Below are 17878 nucleotides of genomic sequence, written 5' to 3' on the forward strand. Positions count from 1 at the left end.
GTTTCCTATGAGCTAGGTAATTATAGATAGTTTTCATTTTCTTCTTTTTGCTTCTATTTTTAATCATTCTACAAGGAGTTTGTATTAATCGTATAATAAAAAAATCCAATAAAAATTATTCTTCAAAGTATATCAAAGGTAGTATACTATAAATGATACTGTGAGAGCTATTAGTCTTGGGTCTCAGAAGGCTGCAAAAACATATAGGAGCTTCAAGGAGGCATGAGCTATAGCTGTTCTAAAAATGGGGCCCTGCGACCAGACCTAGACCTGGACCTGGACAACTGGGGATGGGGGCATGAGCCTTGTCCTGCAGAACAGCTGGCACAGTTTAAGCCTCCCTGCAGAAAGGACAGTTGTAAAACAAGGACAAACAATTAGTACCTGTCTTGCCTAGGACAATAGATCCAGTTAGGTCGGGTTTACTCTGGTTGGCCAAGTCTCCACTGGTCATTTCCATGTCTATGTTGTATAGCAAAGAGCGTATGAGCAACAAGGGACCCTCTGGTCTTCATTTACTGTTATGGAAAGGGAGGTCCACATGGGCCCAGACACGTGTTGCTCAATCAGCCTTCCTTCTTGAAAGGCAGCAGAGGCTTAAAGTGACATATCAATGCCAAAGTGTCTGGTAACTAAAATAACCATTTCTGGCATCTACTGGGAATCTCAACACACGAACTTTAATGGGGGAGAATTATGTCTGCTATATGGCTTTTAAAAATCTGAAATATCCCATTCTCCCTTTCCCCGATGAAAATGAGAATCAAGGTCCATGAATTATTGTTTCTGTGCCACAGAACCATGATGTTCTCTGAATCTGCTGCAGCTGGCCTACCTTGTCGATGGGAGAAATACATACAGAGGAATCTCCCATCCTCTGGCTACAACAGTGTTGGCAAATAGCTTTTCTCCTATCTAAAAATGTTGCCATGCTTGCTGGGAATGCTAAAATATATCCCAAAACAGTGCCTGGACTAAATGCAAAGGAATGTCATGGTTGATCAGGGATGTCTTGGCTGTGAAAGGATCAATTAACAGTATCTTTGCCACCTATTTGCATCTTTATCTAGAATATCTGTTACGCTCAAAATAGGGTCTCTTCATTAACTCTCTCTCACTCTTGATTACTCTTACAGAATGTCAGAGTAATTCTATAAATATTACTTTTACTGCATCATTCTCCTACTTAAAAATACTCTAAAGATCTGTCTCCATGTCCCACATAGTACATCTACTTCCTTAGTCTAATAATCAGAGTCATCCACAATTTGACACCATTTAATATCAGCAACCACACACAGAATCACCTCCCTGACTCATTGCTTGTACCCAGAGCATACACTCTGGTCTAAAAGGACCACCAACAGTAGCAGTGATGGGAGGGGGTCCAAAATGAGAGCAACCAAATTAAGAGGTCAGGATGAGTCAATAGTTGGGAGTTTTGAGATGGAGCAGGGTATCAGAAATCTTGGGGTAAGGGACCAAGACAAATTTGAGTGGACAAACTCTAGCTGAGCCTTATTCATTTTCTAAAAATCCTCACTGAGGTTATGTTTGTTGATTTTAGAGAGAGGTGAAGGGAAAGAGAAAGAAAAAGAGAGATTAGACATACCAATGCGAGAGAGAAAAACATTAATGTGAGTGAAAAACAATGATGGGTGGCCTCCTGTACAAACCTGCAACCTAGGTATCTGCCCTGAGAACTGAACCCCCAGTTTTTTGGTATATGGGATGATGCTCCAACCAACTCAGTAAAATAAGAAGGTTTACAATGTAATTTAGAATAAGTTTACCAATAATAAGCCAAAGAAAACATGCATTTTAAAACTTCTATGAATTCTGGTCAATGTGATACGGAAGAACTCAATACCAAGCTGCATCAGTTATAGGAAACAGAATAAGGCCACTTGTTACTGTATCTGTGTCTTATTTTTACCCCGATCAGAAATAGAGAAATCAAACGCCTTCCACATATGCCCATATACTAGGAATATTATTTGCTAATTTCAGATGATACTGAAAACTGAAGCTACTCTTTCTGTGCTGTAGCCCTAAAGATACCAGACCCCGTGGTCATGCTGATAAGTCATCAGCAGTATGAATGGGAGCTCACTGGCCTGCTGGTCATAGCGAGTTGCTGGGAAGAAGAGTATAGAAACTTTAACTTTGAGCTGAAGGAGTAATTCTAGCTGCCATTACCAATATTTGGGACCACATAGAGTAAGCATAAAGATTCTCTCCATTTGTAAGCCTGTTTTTTTTTTAGGCCTTTGAAGGCAGAAGTATTCTTCTCTGCCTTTAATATCTCTGGAGATCATTGGAAATGCAGAGGTTTCTCTGGCATCTTTGTGATACAGGTGTGAGAGACCTGGGAGTTGGATACCCTAGTACATCTCTGTACTACCAGAGGCCACCAGCCATGTGGCATTAACTTGGTGCAGGTCCCAATGACAGATGCCAGGGAAGTTATACCTGGTGAAGTTATTTAAACATTTGATTTGAGGAGTCTGTCAGAATTGAGTTTAGGCCCTACTGATAGAAGTCTAGCTTAAACAGAATATATTGACTTTTGGAGGATGTTGATATTTCACCTTTCGCTTTGAAAGTTAATTACAGTTCTAGTTTAGTTGGGAGGAAGTCGGGGGGAATACTGGGGTGTGGTTGGCAAGAAGAGAGGAGATACAGGAGCTGCTCTTAATCATCGTTCTGTGAATCAAACTGATTTAGAGGATCTGGACTATCGAACCAGCCCAAGAGGATTCAGAGAGGAGCCACATTGGAATCTAGACAAACTATAGTCCTGCCTAAGAAATGCACTCACCTCACATGGAAAGTCAGCCAAGTTTCCACTGGTGAGCCTGGATTCTGTAGGCAATTTAGCGATTTCCTGTTGGCCATCCCCCACTGCTGCCTCTTTCCCACCTGCAAGCAGTCACCCATCCATAAATCCTGTCCAGCCCTGGATTTCTGCCCAATGTTCCAGGGGGTTGGACTCACCAAGGAGAGCAGAATTCCCAGGATCCAGGACCAGCTGTGTTCCCAGAGGAGACGTCAGCACTGAAGGAAGGTTCAGTCCAGTGGCTGAAAGCAAGGCTCTGATATCTTCCAAGTGTATGGGGACTTGCGGGGGATCTGTGAGAAGGCAGATGGTCAGTCATGCAGGTTACATGTAAGCGCTCTATCAAGGGGAGAATAAGAGGTAAGGATGCATGCAAGTGTGTCTTCTGCTAGGCAGGCATTACTGTTGTTTCCTCTTAACATTTTTTTTTCCTATAGAGAAGGTGTGCTTATCAAATTGAGCCTGAATTTTAAACTTAACATTTGATGCCTCAATCAGTAAGGTCAGTAATAAGACCCAGGCAAGTAGATTTCAGGAGCTCCTTACTAATCCCACTTTATATAACAATACCCATGGGCCCCTATAAATGTGTAGGTACGTTAGACTATATTATAAAGACATTTTTAGAAAGTCAACATTTCTTCAGCATTTACTACATGTGAACTCTTGTGCTAAATAGTGTTTCTTTATTTATAACATCCTTTAGATGGAGGCACTTTATTATTGTCCCCACAGATAGGAATATACCACAGGAATTCTTATTTAAATGGAGCCTATGAGTGACTTTTTCTATGAGGAAAAAGGTCCATTTATGATATTAATAATTTAATTTGTGGTGTGAATTTTTCATGCTCAGTAGGACAAATAAGCAGGATAGGGATGACTTGCTATTTAAAGTCTGATAAGGAGTCAGGGCTGACGTCACCAGGGGTCACAGTTAACCAGAGCCAAAGTGATACAATGGGAAATATAGCGGCTTGCTCATCTTCCAGCCTCTCCTGATGCACTGTAATTCAACTCCCAAGGCCGACTCCCACTTTTTCCTCTAGAGCCCTTGTTGGAACGGAAGGAGAAACAGGAGTGTTGTTTTGAAACGGATGGTCATTTCAACAGTGTTCAATGAGGGCCTACTATTTGCTTGTCACCTCATTTGGTACTTGTTAGGTATGACGAATAAGTCATGATGGTGCCAGAGTCTACTTCAGAAACACTTCTGCAAAAGACCATTGTGTACAAAAAACAATGATGAGCTTGATAGGCACAAGGGGTCCGGACCAAATAATGCTCCTTTTGTATTATAAAATCTTTTACTACAAAATCATAAGCACATAAATCTGTAACATAACAATATCACATTCAAGCACACCATATGACATTTTAGGTGAAATGTTCAAATTAAAACTATAAATTATTATACCCATGTTATTACCTACCAACCACACTCAAGCAAGCCTGGCTTCTGCTAGACCCTGTATATAATTTATATATAATATTTAAAAATTACAAAGACATTATATATTAGATATAAATAACTTAAACATTCTTTGTATGGTATAGGGGAAAAACGTCATGCTTGGGTTCCAGAATCCTCAATTTGAGGAGTGACTCTGTCATTCGCTGACTTGAGCAAGTCACTTAGTCCTTCTGAGCCTTAGTTTCCTTGTCTATAATATGGAACCTCATCATAAACAAGATTTCTTTCTATTCTAAAACACCATGGTTTTAGGAATTGATGGTGGAAGTTTACTCAAACCTAGACTTTCCTCATCTCATCCTTTTAAATATTCCCTTAAGAGCACTGAAATTGAATACTGAAGCAAACTGAATTCCCTCCATACTTCAATTGAATATTCCTTTAAGAATATTAAAACTCAGGAAGCCTTTGCTTATTTACTAAAAGTTAAAAGGGTTGGGTTATGTACCATCTCCAAAACCATCAGGTCTCCTTGGAAACAAATGTTGGCACCTTCTAGTGTCCTCACTGCTTCTATTATATTTTTCTTTTTTGGTGCATGCACATTTGATCTTCCTAGACAAACTGTAAATTCTCAAAGGACAGAGGTCACCACTTATATTTATCTTACATGGAACTTAGAGGCAACGTTTCATGAATATGCATCCAGTGGCTATATGAATAAATGAATACAATTCCACCTCATTACACTTCAAGTCTCCATACTACCGGTTAAATCATGGAACTTGGCATAAAACCTCAGCTTTATACACAAAATCCCTGATTTAAAAATTAAGCCACCTTTCTGGCTGATAAAGAAAGAAGACACTACTTCTGTGTTCATAAACTACCTATGAAACTAACAAACTTCGATTAATAAACCAAGACTTTTGATCAAGAAAAGCCCTAAACTTAAGAATCTAAATAGTGACATTTTTTCTTATCAAGCAAGCTTGATGAAAATGGGAGACGTTATAGTCCTCAAGTCCCATGTTCACAGTCACACCAAATTAGAGTTGAAATGCTGCAAGAACTGGCTCCCAAAACATGCACACTCCATTGGCAAAGCTGCAGCAGTAGCTGCACACTCCAGGCTTTCATCTCTATTAGCAGAGGCAACAAGGCAGGGTTATTAGGGAGGGAAACCCCACAGTAAGCACTATAACTCAGTGTGGGTCAACAGTCTCTGGGCCACTGACCCCAGGCTAGCAGCTCAGCTGATGAAACCCAACACAAAACAAATGCCATCCTTCACTGAGTTGATTTGCTGTGACTTCCTATGATGACTGGAGGTTTATGCAGCCACTGGTGAGACGAAAACCCACTTGGGCCTGCCTGAAATCCGAGTTGGCGGGGGCTAGAGATCTTATGCTTTGGTATAGCATCAATTTGGGGTGTGAAAATACAAGTATAGTTTAATTGTTTTCTCCTGAGGAAGTCATGGCGTGTAATTAGTCATATTTTTCATTCTCTTCTGAGAATTATAGCTTTCTCACCAAGAGAAAGTACCCTAAAAATTGCCTTAAAAAAACCAAGACAAAAACAACTTTTTAAAAATTTGTTCCACCGACTTCCAGACTCTGTGGGGAAGAGGAACAGAGTGTCCTTAGTCCAAGGGATAAGGGGTTGTAGCTTACAACATGGCTGAGTCCAGCACTGGGCCACAGCAAGTTTTGGATGGTGTCTAAGCAATTGTTATTTTTAAATACCTCTTTCATTCTAGGAACTGTGATAGACTCTTTAATCAGGGGTTCTTATGTTTGGGAATGCTGCAGTCTGAATGTCTGTGACTCCCCAATTTCATATGGTGAAATCCTAACTGCCCCAAGGCGATGATATTGGATGGTTGGGACTTTGGGAGGTGGTTATGTTATAAAGGGATTAGTGCCCTTACAAAACAGACCCCAGAGAGTTAGCTTATCCCTCTGTCAAATGAGGACATAGCAAGAAGCCAGAAGACTGCAGCCTGGAAGAGGGCCTTCACCAGAACCTGACTATACTGGCACCCTGATCCTGGATTTCCAGCCTTCAGAAGTGTAACAACTAAACTTCTTTGTTTTTAAGTTGCCCAGTTTGTGATTTTTGTTATAGTGGTCTGAATGGGCTAAGACAGGAGGGTACCTGTGTGGCCTTCATGGAGACTAGACTACGAACTTTCTTAGGTTACCTGAAAAATGTTGCATGTAGGAATTTTTCTGGAGGGAGTAACCTATAGTTTCCATCTGATTCTCAAAGAAGTCCTTAACACGGGAGTTCAGAATAACTGCTGTGCGTCTGTTACCTTTATTTGACGTGCCCCCCCCTCCACCCACGTGGGTAACCCTTGTTCCACAGGTCTCCACACAGAGACCAGCATCTACACTTAGCAAGGTTAAGTAACGTGCTCACCCTCATACAGTGAGTAAGCAGCAGAGCCAGGGTTCAAGCTGATGTCTGCCTGGCCCCACATTCTGTATTCTTCCTATTGGAAGGCCCCGGGGTGGGGAGAAGAGAAGGGATATTGATTTTACCTTTGTGTACTTAACTGGGTCAGGGAAAAGAGGAAGTGGAGGGTAGTCAGTCACCCCCAGCGGAGTCCAGTGCAGGGCAACCACCCTCGAGTTGTTTACCTAGGATCAGGAGCTGAGTGTTCTCAGTCAGCTCTCCGTGCACGTTGGCTGCCCTGCAGGAGTAGAGGCCCTGATCCGCAGGGGACACGTCTGTGAGCAGCAAGGATCCCTCCTGCACGTGGTGAGGGGAGCCCAGTTTACTTTTATTCCTGAACCAAGTGACTTCAGCTTCAGGCACGCCTAGGAAAAAAAAAAAAAAAAACTCATCAGCCAAATGGGTTCAGGTACTCTGGAGACATTTACCACCTCTTTGTGGGCACTCCCTCAGGCAGCATAGACATCTTCTGTCACCCTTTGGCCAAATTACATAAGGCCTCAGACCTCTCAGTTGTCTGGAGACCTTTCGACTTTTTGAACTTACACTTTTGAGGCAGGCAGAGGGAAGTCAGTTAAAGGAAGAGGAGGCACGCAGCTGGCCAAAGGGAACCTCCAAGGTAGAAGACAAAGATTCTTTGGAGAAAACATATTATAAAAATGTAAGAACCAAACCTATATCCATCAGTGAACGTGAATGATCAACAGCTACATGAAACAAAGTGTTGAGTAAGAAAAGTTGGACACAGAAGAGGTTATACTGTATGATTTACTTTCTGTAAGTAAATAACAAAAACTGGTCACATCCATCTAGTTGTTGGTCGTCAGGGTGATAGTTTGTTTGAGGGTGGGATGAATGGGGAAGAGCTGTGACTGAGAGGAGGAGAAAGGGTTTGGTTGCTGGTAATGCTGTTTTCTGACCTGGGGGCTGGTTTGGTGAGTTTGGCAGCTTTAGATGTACACTTTTTTATCAAGATATTACATATTAGCAAAAAATGAAAAGCCACAAAATGTTAATACGCTCATGAGCCAGACAAAGGAGTGGCCGTATTTTTGAAGCCTATGTCTTTTCTTAGAACAAATGAACATGGAACTACAATATTATTAACACCACAGAAAAGAAAAGATGACAAGAAAGTACTCTGCTCTCTTCTCAGTCTGAGTTTACCGTCTGTGAGAGAGTCAGGGAGGATGTGTGCATGAGTTGGGACTGCATACCTGATTTTGGAAGCCAGGCTCTGTCTTCTAGGGGTATTATAAACTGAATGCTTAGGTTCCCACCAACGGATATGTTGAAGCTCTAACCCCAGTGTAATGGTATTTGGAGATGGGAACTTTGAAGGTGTTTAGGTTTAGATGAGGTCAGGATGGGCAGAGGGGGGTCCTCATGCTGAGATTAGAGCCCTGATAAGACACCAGAAAGCTAGCACTCTCTACCAGGTGAGGGCACAGCAGGAAGGGAGCTGTCTGCAAGCCAGGAAGAGGGTTTTCACCAGGAACCGAATGGATCAGCACTTTGATCTAGGAATTTCCAGCCTTCAGAACTGTGAGAAGTAACCTGTTATTTAAGCCCCCCAGTGTGTGGTACTTTGTAATAAACAGCAACCCGAATAGACTAAGACCAGGGACAGCCCTAACTCATCAGGAAGTTTCCTTGCAGTTGACATGCTGATTAGCGGGCCCCAGTTTAGCACAAGCCTTCTGCCATAATCTGTACAGGAGGCTCCCTAGCAGTCTGAACACTGATTTGGGAGACAGAAAGTCTGTGGCATTAATTCACAGATCCCCAGGGAACAGAAAGCTACATCCCTTGCAAGCCCCAGCCTGCTGACTCAGCTCAGAAAGTTTATTCATAGAATTCTTGGCCATATATTCAGGATATATTTGGACTGTCAAATACTGGTAAACAGGGGCAAACCAGGAAGAGTCAAAGAGCCAGACTTTTTTGCCCTGTTTTTTCCCTGAGTTGGGGCTGGATTTTGTCCTTAATGGGCAGCGTACTGTTTAGGATACAGATACTTGTCTTCAAATCTGATGAAAACATTTACCACCAGTGTACTCTATGACACCCAGCTGAAGAGCCCTTATTACAGCCCTGGTGCATTTTCTGTTACCGAATTCTGTGGAGGAAGTGAGATGGGGTGGGAAGGTGATCTCACACTCCCTCGCTAACGATTAGCTGCCTTGTGTGAACTCACTGGTGTTCCAGGTGCTCTGCTGCCTCAGGTAGGGTTTTCCAGGCCTGGAGTGGTGGCCTAAGGTAGGTGGCCACAGTGTTCAGCCAATCTGTCAGCCCTCTCTCCCTGTTATGGGGAACACAGGAGTCAACTCTCTGGTCTTCTCTTGTATTCATATTACCCACAATTCAGTGTGAATCCCTACAGACCTGCATGCTGACTGGAAGAAGGGGGCAGGACTGAAAAGGGAGAGTGGAGACTTGGATGCTGAACCCCTGATCCAGCAGGGAGTGGCACACAGGTGTTGTTTGATAGTCAAGTACATGAGAGGGGTCAGGCAAGCATCGTCTCTAAATACACCTGGATAAAAGATGCAGATACTTTTCACTGCAGCACCACTAGGGAGAGCAAGAGCATCACTATGCCCAGCCACACCAGGGTGAACTTTGAACCCTGAACTCAGTTTTTACATATTAAAAAAAATGCACAGCATTCAGGAGAGAGCCCTTGAAAGTAAGTTGGAGAAAACACTGTCATTCATTTCTGTCTTCAACAAAAAATGAGGTCCCACAAACCATTTTCTACGTGCATTTCCCTCTAAATGAATTGTCGCCAGCACTTTCCCTTGAGGAGGGCTGCGGGCAGCACACAACTCCTAATGGGAACCAAAGCTTTCAGGGACTTCCCCCAAGATGGAGGCGTCAGTGGAAACACTGTGCCTTCTCCCACAACCAAGTTTGAATACAACAAAGGTTTGGTAAACAAAGACGCAGCCAAAGAACAGAAAATGGAACTACATGGAAGTCCAACAACAACAACAACAACAAACCGTTCAACCGGGACGGTAAGAGGGGCAGAGCCAGCAGTGAAGCAGGGTTGGGAAGGAAAGATCCCCTGACCCAGGTGCACAAGGAGCGGGTGGCAGCATGGATCCAGTGAGGGTGCGGGGCAGGCTGGCTGAGGTCACACATTAGTGTGCAGATAGGCCAGAAGAGGAGTGAGCAGTGGGATGGACCACACAGGCCCCAGCGGGCAAACCCAGTGAGTGCACAATTGAAATGAAGGGAAATGCACAGGAAACCAAAAGTGATGGAAAGGAAACTGGGACTCAAATCAATGGAATGGACCAGAGGGAAGAACGAAACATCCAACCAGAAAAGAAGGAAGAAACAAGAATTCAAAAAAATGAGGAGAGGCTTAGGAACCTCCAGGACATCTTTAAATGTTCCAACATCCAGATTATAGGGCTACCAGAAGGGGGAAAGAAACAGCCACGAGTGGAACACTTATTTGAACAAATAATAAAGGAGAACTTCCCCAGTCTGGCAAAAGAAATAGACTTCCAGGAAATCCAGGAAGCTCAGAGAGTCCCAAAGAAGTTGGACCCAAGAAGGAACATATCAAGGCACACCATAATTACATTAGCCAAGATTAAAATGAGGGAGAGAATCCTAGAAGCAGCAAGAGATAAGGGGACAGTCACCTACAAAGGAGTACCCATCAGACTGTCAGCTGATTTCTCAAAAGAGACCTTCCAGGCAAGAAGGGGCTGGAAAGAAGTATTCCAAGTCATGAAATCCAAAGACCTACAGCCAAGATTGCTTTATCCAGCAAAGCTTTCACTTATAATGGAAGGACAGATAAAGTGCTTCTCAGATAAGGTCAAGTTCAAGGAGTTCATCATCACCAAGCTCTTATTATATGAAATGTTAAAGGGACTTATATTAGAAAAAGAAGATGAAAAATATGAACAGTGAAAGGACAGCAAACTCACAGTTATTAACAACCACGGCTAAAACAAAAGCAAACCAAGAGGACAGCTAGATCAGAAGCAGAACCATAGAAATGAAGAACACATGGAGAGTTAGCAACAGGGGAGTGGGAGGAGGAGAAGGGGGGAGAAGGCACAGAAAATAGCATAGACAGTAGGTAGAAAACAGATTGGGGGTAGGGCAAGAATAGTAGGGGAAATATAGAATCTAAAGAACTTGAGACATGTGGTCATAAACTAAAGGGGGGAATGGTGGGGTGGTGTTCAGGGTGGAGGGGAATGAAGGGGGGAATAGAACAATTGTAATGGTATAATCAATAAAATATATTTAAAACAAACAAAAAAACCCAACAACAACAACAACAACAAAAAACCCCAAACTTTCAGGAACTGTAGGCAGAGTAAGAGAACTGGATTACGGGAACTGCAGTTCCTCCCTCAGAAGCAAGATGACCAAGTGGACGAGGGAGCAAACATTCTGTCTCCAGACTGTGCCATTGGGGAGGTGAGCTGTGGTGTGTGTGTTTCCAGAGCCAACACTTGTGGGCTCTTTGTGTGCAGCATGGGCAGTTCCTGCAGCGAGGAGCCCCATGACTCACCAATGGGTCCTTCTCTGCTCAGGACCTGAGCTCCTGCAGAGCAGCCAGAGGAGGAAAGAGGAAATGAGAGGGGAGATGGTGAGAAAGAGGAGGAAGTAGGAGAGGGAGTGAACCCCAGGGTGGAGACAGACCTGGGAGCCATTGCTCACTTCCCAAGGAAGGGGTGTAAGCCTTGTCTGTTCCCTTCCTCACTCTGCCTCCTGCCCTCATGAAACTGGGTCTGTACCTGAAAGGGCTGAATTCCTCAGGTTCGTGGGAGAGGTGGTGATGCTCAGGAAAGCAAAGGATAGCAGGAAATAACCTTTAGTCTCTGTAAAACTGGAGCTACAGAGGTGGCAGCAGTGCCAAGGGAAGATAAATTATGCAGGAATTATTCTATTATGTTTATTAGCAAATCTCTGTCAGGCTCAGTCAAGCAGGTACCTGCATCCTGAGCTTGCTGATGGATGTGTCATCACTCATACCACATTTTGGGGGCTCCCTGTCTGAGAATATGGATCTTAGGCAGAGAATGGCACAGAAGGATGCTTCAAAATGATAGGCAGTCATTCCATGACTGGCTCTGACACATCACAAATATAGTAACAATAAGGGAAGAGGGGAAAAAAGCAAAGCATCATAAAATTATGTTTTCTTTTTCTCTCAAGAAGATGACAATGATGCTTTAGAAAAATCCACTAGGTCTCAGTGTGCCAGAGTTCCCTAAAAAAGGTTCCACAGGCTGACAGGGACCAGAGGGTTGGGACTTTCAGGAGAAAAGGGGAAGGGTTTGCAGGCACAAGTATAAAGGACACACGGACAATAACAAGGTGGGGGGTGGAAATGGAATGGAGGTGGGGAGGGCTGGGGGTGGGCTGGGGTGGGGATAAAAGGCAGAAAACTGTACTTGAACAACAATTAAAATAAAAATAAAAAAGAAATAAATCAATTCAGCATTAAAAAAAAAAGGTTCCAGATACATATGCTGAATTCCGACGTTCAGGACATCTAGCGCTGGGAGTGCACCAGGGTCAGGAGCTTTGCAAAAATATCCTGAACGTGTTAGAGGGAGAAAGAGCATTTACTGGAAGCTAAATATTTCATAAACATCATCATATTTTTATAAGATCTAATGAGGACTATTACTGATCCCATTTTACAGATGAGAAAGAAGGGGCTGAAAGAGATTAAGAAAGCTGCCTAAAGTCATATTAGTTTGGATCCCTGAATGATTATATGGGGACAGGGCCCCTGTCCCCCAGCTCAGCCCGCAGCTAATCAGTGACCTGCAAATGGCAGGGTGGGGATCTAAACTCATACATTTTAAAAATTTGTATTTGTTTATCTTTAGAGGGGAAGGGAAGGAGAGAGGGAGAGAAATATTAATGTATGGTTGCTTCTCATGCGTCTCCTGCTGGGAACTGGCATGCAACCCAAGCATGTAGCCTGACTGGGAATCGAACCGTGATCCTCTGGTTCACAGGCCTGCGCTCAATCCACTGAGCTACACCCGCCAGGGCTAACCACCTACATCTGATGCCACAGATCTCCATCTTAACAAGCACATAATCCTCAATTAACATTGTTGATGGGTTGAGAGACTTGAAGCTAAAAAAAGTATAACAAAACCAACTTTATTATAAGCTAATTGATATAAACCAGAGGAGTCCCCAAGGCATCTCCTCAGCATTAGAAACCTCATTGAATGAAATGACATTATTTGAGGTCCTGCTGTGCTCAATATTGTTTGCCACTGTACTAGACTGACTCCCGAGAGAGGATCTGAATTTGCCACACTATTATTTTTGGTGTCAAATCCTTAAGTACTTTCTACTTGCAGAATTAACCTTTCTACTATAACTGTAATACCGAGATATTATTAAGAAGGGGGTTTTCTCGAATCTATGTGTGTCGGCTTTGTTAGTTCTCTTCTGTTGAGAAGCTTGGTCAGGCTGTGGGGGATTTTTTTCTAGCCTGTTGAGATGTGACAGCTTATTCTACAGAAAGAAATGTCTGAAAAATAACAGAAAATACACTCAACTACGGAACAAAGTCCGCAGCTATGTTGTTGACAAGTCACTTGGTTAAGCTTCATACTCTGGACTCTCTGGTATAATTTGTGTCTAAAAAAAGGGAAGGGAAATAAGCTACTTTTACTTTTTCCTCTTGGTGGCATATCTTATCAACCATATAATGCTCTTCCTGTTGCTTAAAAGAATGAGTAAATGAGTCTGGCCCAAATGGGTTATAATTTGATATGATTCTAAGGATTAGTGCATTTAATCCCCACTGAGCTGCCAGGTGGGGTGATATTATAATATTCTTTTTTAAATCCCAGACAGGATATTCTTAACTGGATTACTTGTTGTATTTGGAAAACTGCTTGCACCATGGCAGCCTGTCAACACCTCAAGGTGGGCATCCATGGAAAGGTGTACCTTGACATGCTAAGTGGGATGGCCTGGTGCAGGAAAAGGAAAGGATACAGTAACTTGAGTGTCAGCCTGGGCAAGTCTGAAAAACAAAGGGAGCCTGGAAAGGAGGTTTTTGCCCTCTACATTTCTTCATACTGACTGTGCAGTCACTGACAGCTGTTCACAGGACCTCTAATCTTCTACCCAGCTAGGCGACACTACCCAGCATCCCTTATAGTTTTGAGTGGCCATGTGACTAGGAGGAATGTGAAAAATAGTGATGGGTGCTACTTCCAGGTGTGGGTCTTAAAAGCCTCCCTAACCACCCCCTACATGTATTTTTCCCCTCTTCTGGTTGAGAGCACAGAGATAACCACCAGGGAGACCTCGAAAGGCATGTGCTCGAGACAACAGTGCCACCAGCATTCTGTGACCCTAAATGACTGTGGGGCATACACTCACCAGCTGACCAGGCATACTCTTTGGGCCCTTCAGTAGGCAAAAGTATACTTCCGTTGAATTTCCGTCATTGTACCTTTGAGGCTCTACTTGTTACCAGGGTCTAGCTTTCCCTAAAATACTGCCCATCACTGACTCCTCAACTAGTTATTTCTATATCACTATTCCTGACAATTTTATCTCCTAAGTCCTTTAAAAGCTTCCCTTGCTCTTAGGACAAAATCCAAAATTGTACCATAATCTATGAAAGTGTGTAAGATCTAGCTCCTGGACACTCTCTGCCACCCTCCAGCCACATGTCATGATACTTCCTTCTCTGTCTTCTATATTACAGCCAGAGCAACCATAGTTCACTCCTTCAGATGTAGCATGCTCTTTCTGCCCCAGGCCCTTTGCACACTCTGTTCCCAGTGACTGAAACACTCTCTCCTCCTCCAACTTTTTATCTTCCACTCAGTTTCTTGAACTCTCAAACTGGCTCTCAAACAGAGAACCAGTATGGAGGGGTGGTACGATACATTGGATCATTTTTCAAGAAAAGCTTCATCATATTCATTGCTTAAAGATTTTTGTATTTAAAGGTTGGCAAGAATTTGTGAGGCTGCATTTTACAAGTTGAAAGCACATGTGTGCAAAAGCTACTTAATGAAAAACTACTAACCACTGAAACATGTAAGGACATGAGTTACTCTATGTAAACTATGCAATATTCTTAAAATAGACTATTCTATAGTCATTAAAATTATGTAATAAGAGAGCCATAAGAGCCACTTATAGTGGCAAAGTAATGGTGGTTCCTGTAGTTCCTCCCATCATTTAGCATTACAGCTGTCAGCATTTTGACTGGAGACTCAGTTTAAGGACATTTTCTTTGTTCAGTAAATTCACAGAACAACTGTGTGATCAAAAGCGGGGTTGGGGACCTGGGTGAAAAAGGTGAAGGAATTAAAAAGTACAAACTGGTAGTCACAAAATAGTCACAGGGATGTAAAGTACAGCACAGGGAATACAGTCAATAATATTTTAATAACTATGTATGGTGCCAGGTGGGTACTTGAAATATCTGGGGGACCACTTTGTAAAATATATGGTTGTCTAACCACTATGCTGTACATCTGAAACTAATACAAAATAATATTAAAAGTCAACTGTAATTTTAAAAAATTGGAAAAAATAGCAGGCTCTTTCCCACCCACTTTGAAAAAAAAAGTCTTACTTAATATAAGGCATAATGGCAGAAATACGCAGATTTATTTTAGTTAACCATGATTAATAGAAATGGTTTTATGAATAAAAATAAAGAATTTAATGTGCAAGGCCAGGCACAACCTGAACAGGACAACCTATCATCTTGTTATAAGTTTACAGAGTCAGTCTCTGGATGAAGCTGGGGAGACAGGGCCCTAGGTGACAAGGAGGAGTTGGCCCAAGCCAGCTTTAGTATCTTGGGTTCCCCAGGGTAAAGGCTTCCTCACCCAAATTCTGGATCCCTCAATCTCCTTCAAGTGCCCAATTCCTTGTTTTGGTGCTTTTTGCTCCCCATTCTTTTCCCCCTACTGACCCCAAATCTCAAGAGAAGACCTAACATGGCCCATTATATTTCCAGGTGGTGTTCCATCTCTAAGGACCATGTTCACAGTGGTCACGTGGGGAGTGATGGTTCTATACAAAGGGCCTCACCTGCATCATCAGTCCCTGCGTGAATGGCCCCATGGGAAGCCCCATCAAGGGTTTTATCTTGCTCCCCACGTGGGAGTACTGGGCCTGAAGGGATTTGGTTCTAGAAGGTTTCACTGATGAGTTTAGGTGTACAGACCAAGGGAAGCTTTACAAAAAAGAAATTAATGTACAATGAAAGAGATGGATTTATGTTTTTAGTGTCCTGGAGCTATCAGAACATTTCCTGTCTGTCCACTCTGCAGACCAGGTATGACTGGGCAGCCTGGGTCAGGGTGTGCCACAGTAGGGGATATCTGATGAGGACAGCAATCAGGGGACCACAGCTGGGGACCACAGCTGGAACCTCAAGAGACATTCATTTCTTCTTTGCATCATGGAAGCGAAAACTCTTAGAGTAAGCAGCAAAAGCTCTGGTCCACAGCAAGCGGGAAATAGCAGGTAGGCTTTGTTTGTTGGTGTTTTTGTTTTTCAGTTGAAGGCATTGCAAATGCCTTTACACAGAGCATACCACTCTATTTTCCACTACTCCTCCCAATGCCTGTGACTTTCTGGTCCCTACAGGCCTTCAGTTGGCAAAGCCAACCCAAGGGCAGTGCCTATCTGCAACTTTTAACAGCACTGGCCATTTTCTTTAACGCTTCCTGCCCCTTCTGATGTGAGTAAGCTCCAGGTTCCTGTCAGTCTTACCTCTGCCACTGGCCCCTTACCTGACCACCACCACTGCTCCAAGTTCACCTGTCCTCTAAACTGCCATGATGTTCCCTAACTGGCCTCCCTGTTCCAGTACCTCCTTTCTTCAACCCACTTTATGCACTGCCGGCAGCTTACTCTTCTGCAAGCATGGCTCCCAAATGTCACTCTTTTTCTGCTTTGGTCTAAACTCCCTGGCTAAGCACTCAAGGTCTTTAGTAAGGTGGGTTACAACTCTGGTTCTAGAATGCCAGAGAACAGAATTGATGTTTTTATCCTGGTATCCCTGTCTCAGCACAGGGCTCCACTAATATATGAACAAATGAATGAACACATAAATAAATTTCTCACCTGCAACTTGGCAGTTAATGGTCACATTCACCCCCTGCACTGTTTTGATGGTGCTTCCTATATCCAAGGTGACAGTGGGCTCCTTGGTGTTGATCACAGTTGTTCGTGATGTTTTCACTAATGGCTTTCCTGAAGATGAGAAGAAATGTGAAATTTTACTATGTATGGTGGCTGTGGACTTGAGGCATTCCCTTGAATCATGGGATGATGAATGATGAACAACTGGTATACCCAGCCTTATTCCACTAACCATGTTTTCCTTTGAAGAAATTGTAACTACACAATATAAAAACCATCCACTCACCCACCTTTCTACTTACCACAGAACTGTCAGAAAAAAAAAACAAGGGTTGAGAAATATGAGGATAGAAGATGGTATCAACAAGTTGGATTATTTGTACATTTTATCATTAAATTAACAAGTAATCCAATACATTCCATTTTTAAAACTTTTAAAAAGTTTTAATTTTTTAAAATTAAACTTTTTACTTTGAGATAATTGTAGATTCACATGCAATTGTAAGACCTAACACAGAGAATTCCTGTGTACCTTCTACCCAGTTTCCCCCAGTGGTAATGTCTTATAAAACTAGAGTATAACATCATAATGAGGACATCGACACTGATTAAATTAAGCAAAAGAATAATTCCAGCACCATGAGGATCCCTCCTGCTGCCCCTAACTACTCCACCTTCATCTTTGGCAACCATTTAATCTGGCCTCCAGTTCTATAGTTTTGTTATGCCAACAATGTTATATAAATGCAATCAGCCCTGCCCCCCCCAGTGCTCCCCACCTCCCTCCCATTTCCATTCCCCACCTTAGTTATTGTCCATGTGTCCTTTATACTTATTCATAAAAAAATAAAATAAAATAAAAGCTTAAAAATATATATATATATATATAAATGCAATCATGTAGTATGTAATCTTTTTTATTGTTTTTTTTTTTCATTTAGAAATATTCTTTGGAGATTCTCCCAGGTCTTGCACAGTACCATGGTTGTGTATATCGGTAATTTGTTCCCTCTTATTGCTGGGTA

General features: G+C 42.6%; 1 protein-coding gene across 2 annotated transcripts in view; it reads right to left on the reverse strand.

Annotated features, from left to right (window-relative positions):
- ADAMTSL1 (ADAMTS like 1) overlaps positions 1–17878 on the reverse strand; it is a 437788-nt gene that overhangs the window by 72696 nt on the left and 347214 nt on the right. For both annotated transcript variants that reach the window (XM_037061917.1, XM_037061916.1), the window contains 3 exons: positions 16836–16964; positions 6902–7081; positions 2998–3132 (listed from right to left, as the gene is read on the reverse strand). In XM_037061917.1, coding sequence (XP_036917812.1) covers positions 2998–3132; positions 6902–7081; positions 16836–16964 — 444 coding nt within the window. The remainder of the gene's footprint in view (positions 1–2997; positions 3133–6901; positions 7082–16835; positions 16965–17878) is intronic.

The sequence above is a fragment of the Sturnira hondurensis genome, unplaced genomic scaffold (genome assembly GCF_014824575.4).
Source record: "Sturnira hondurensis isolate 20B ecotype Veracruz unplaced genomic scaffold, ASM1482457v3 Scaffold0013559, whole genome shotgun sequence".
Classification (NCBI taxonomy): Eukaryota; Metazoa; Chordata; class Mammalia; order Chiroptera; family Phyllostomidae; genus Sturnira; species Sturnira hondurensis.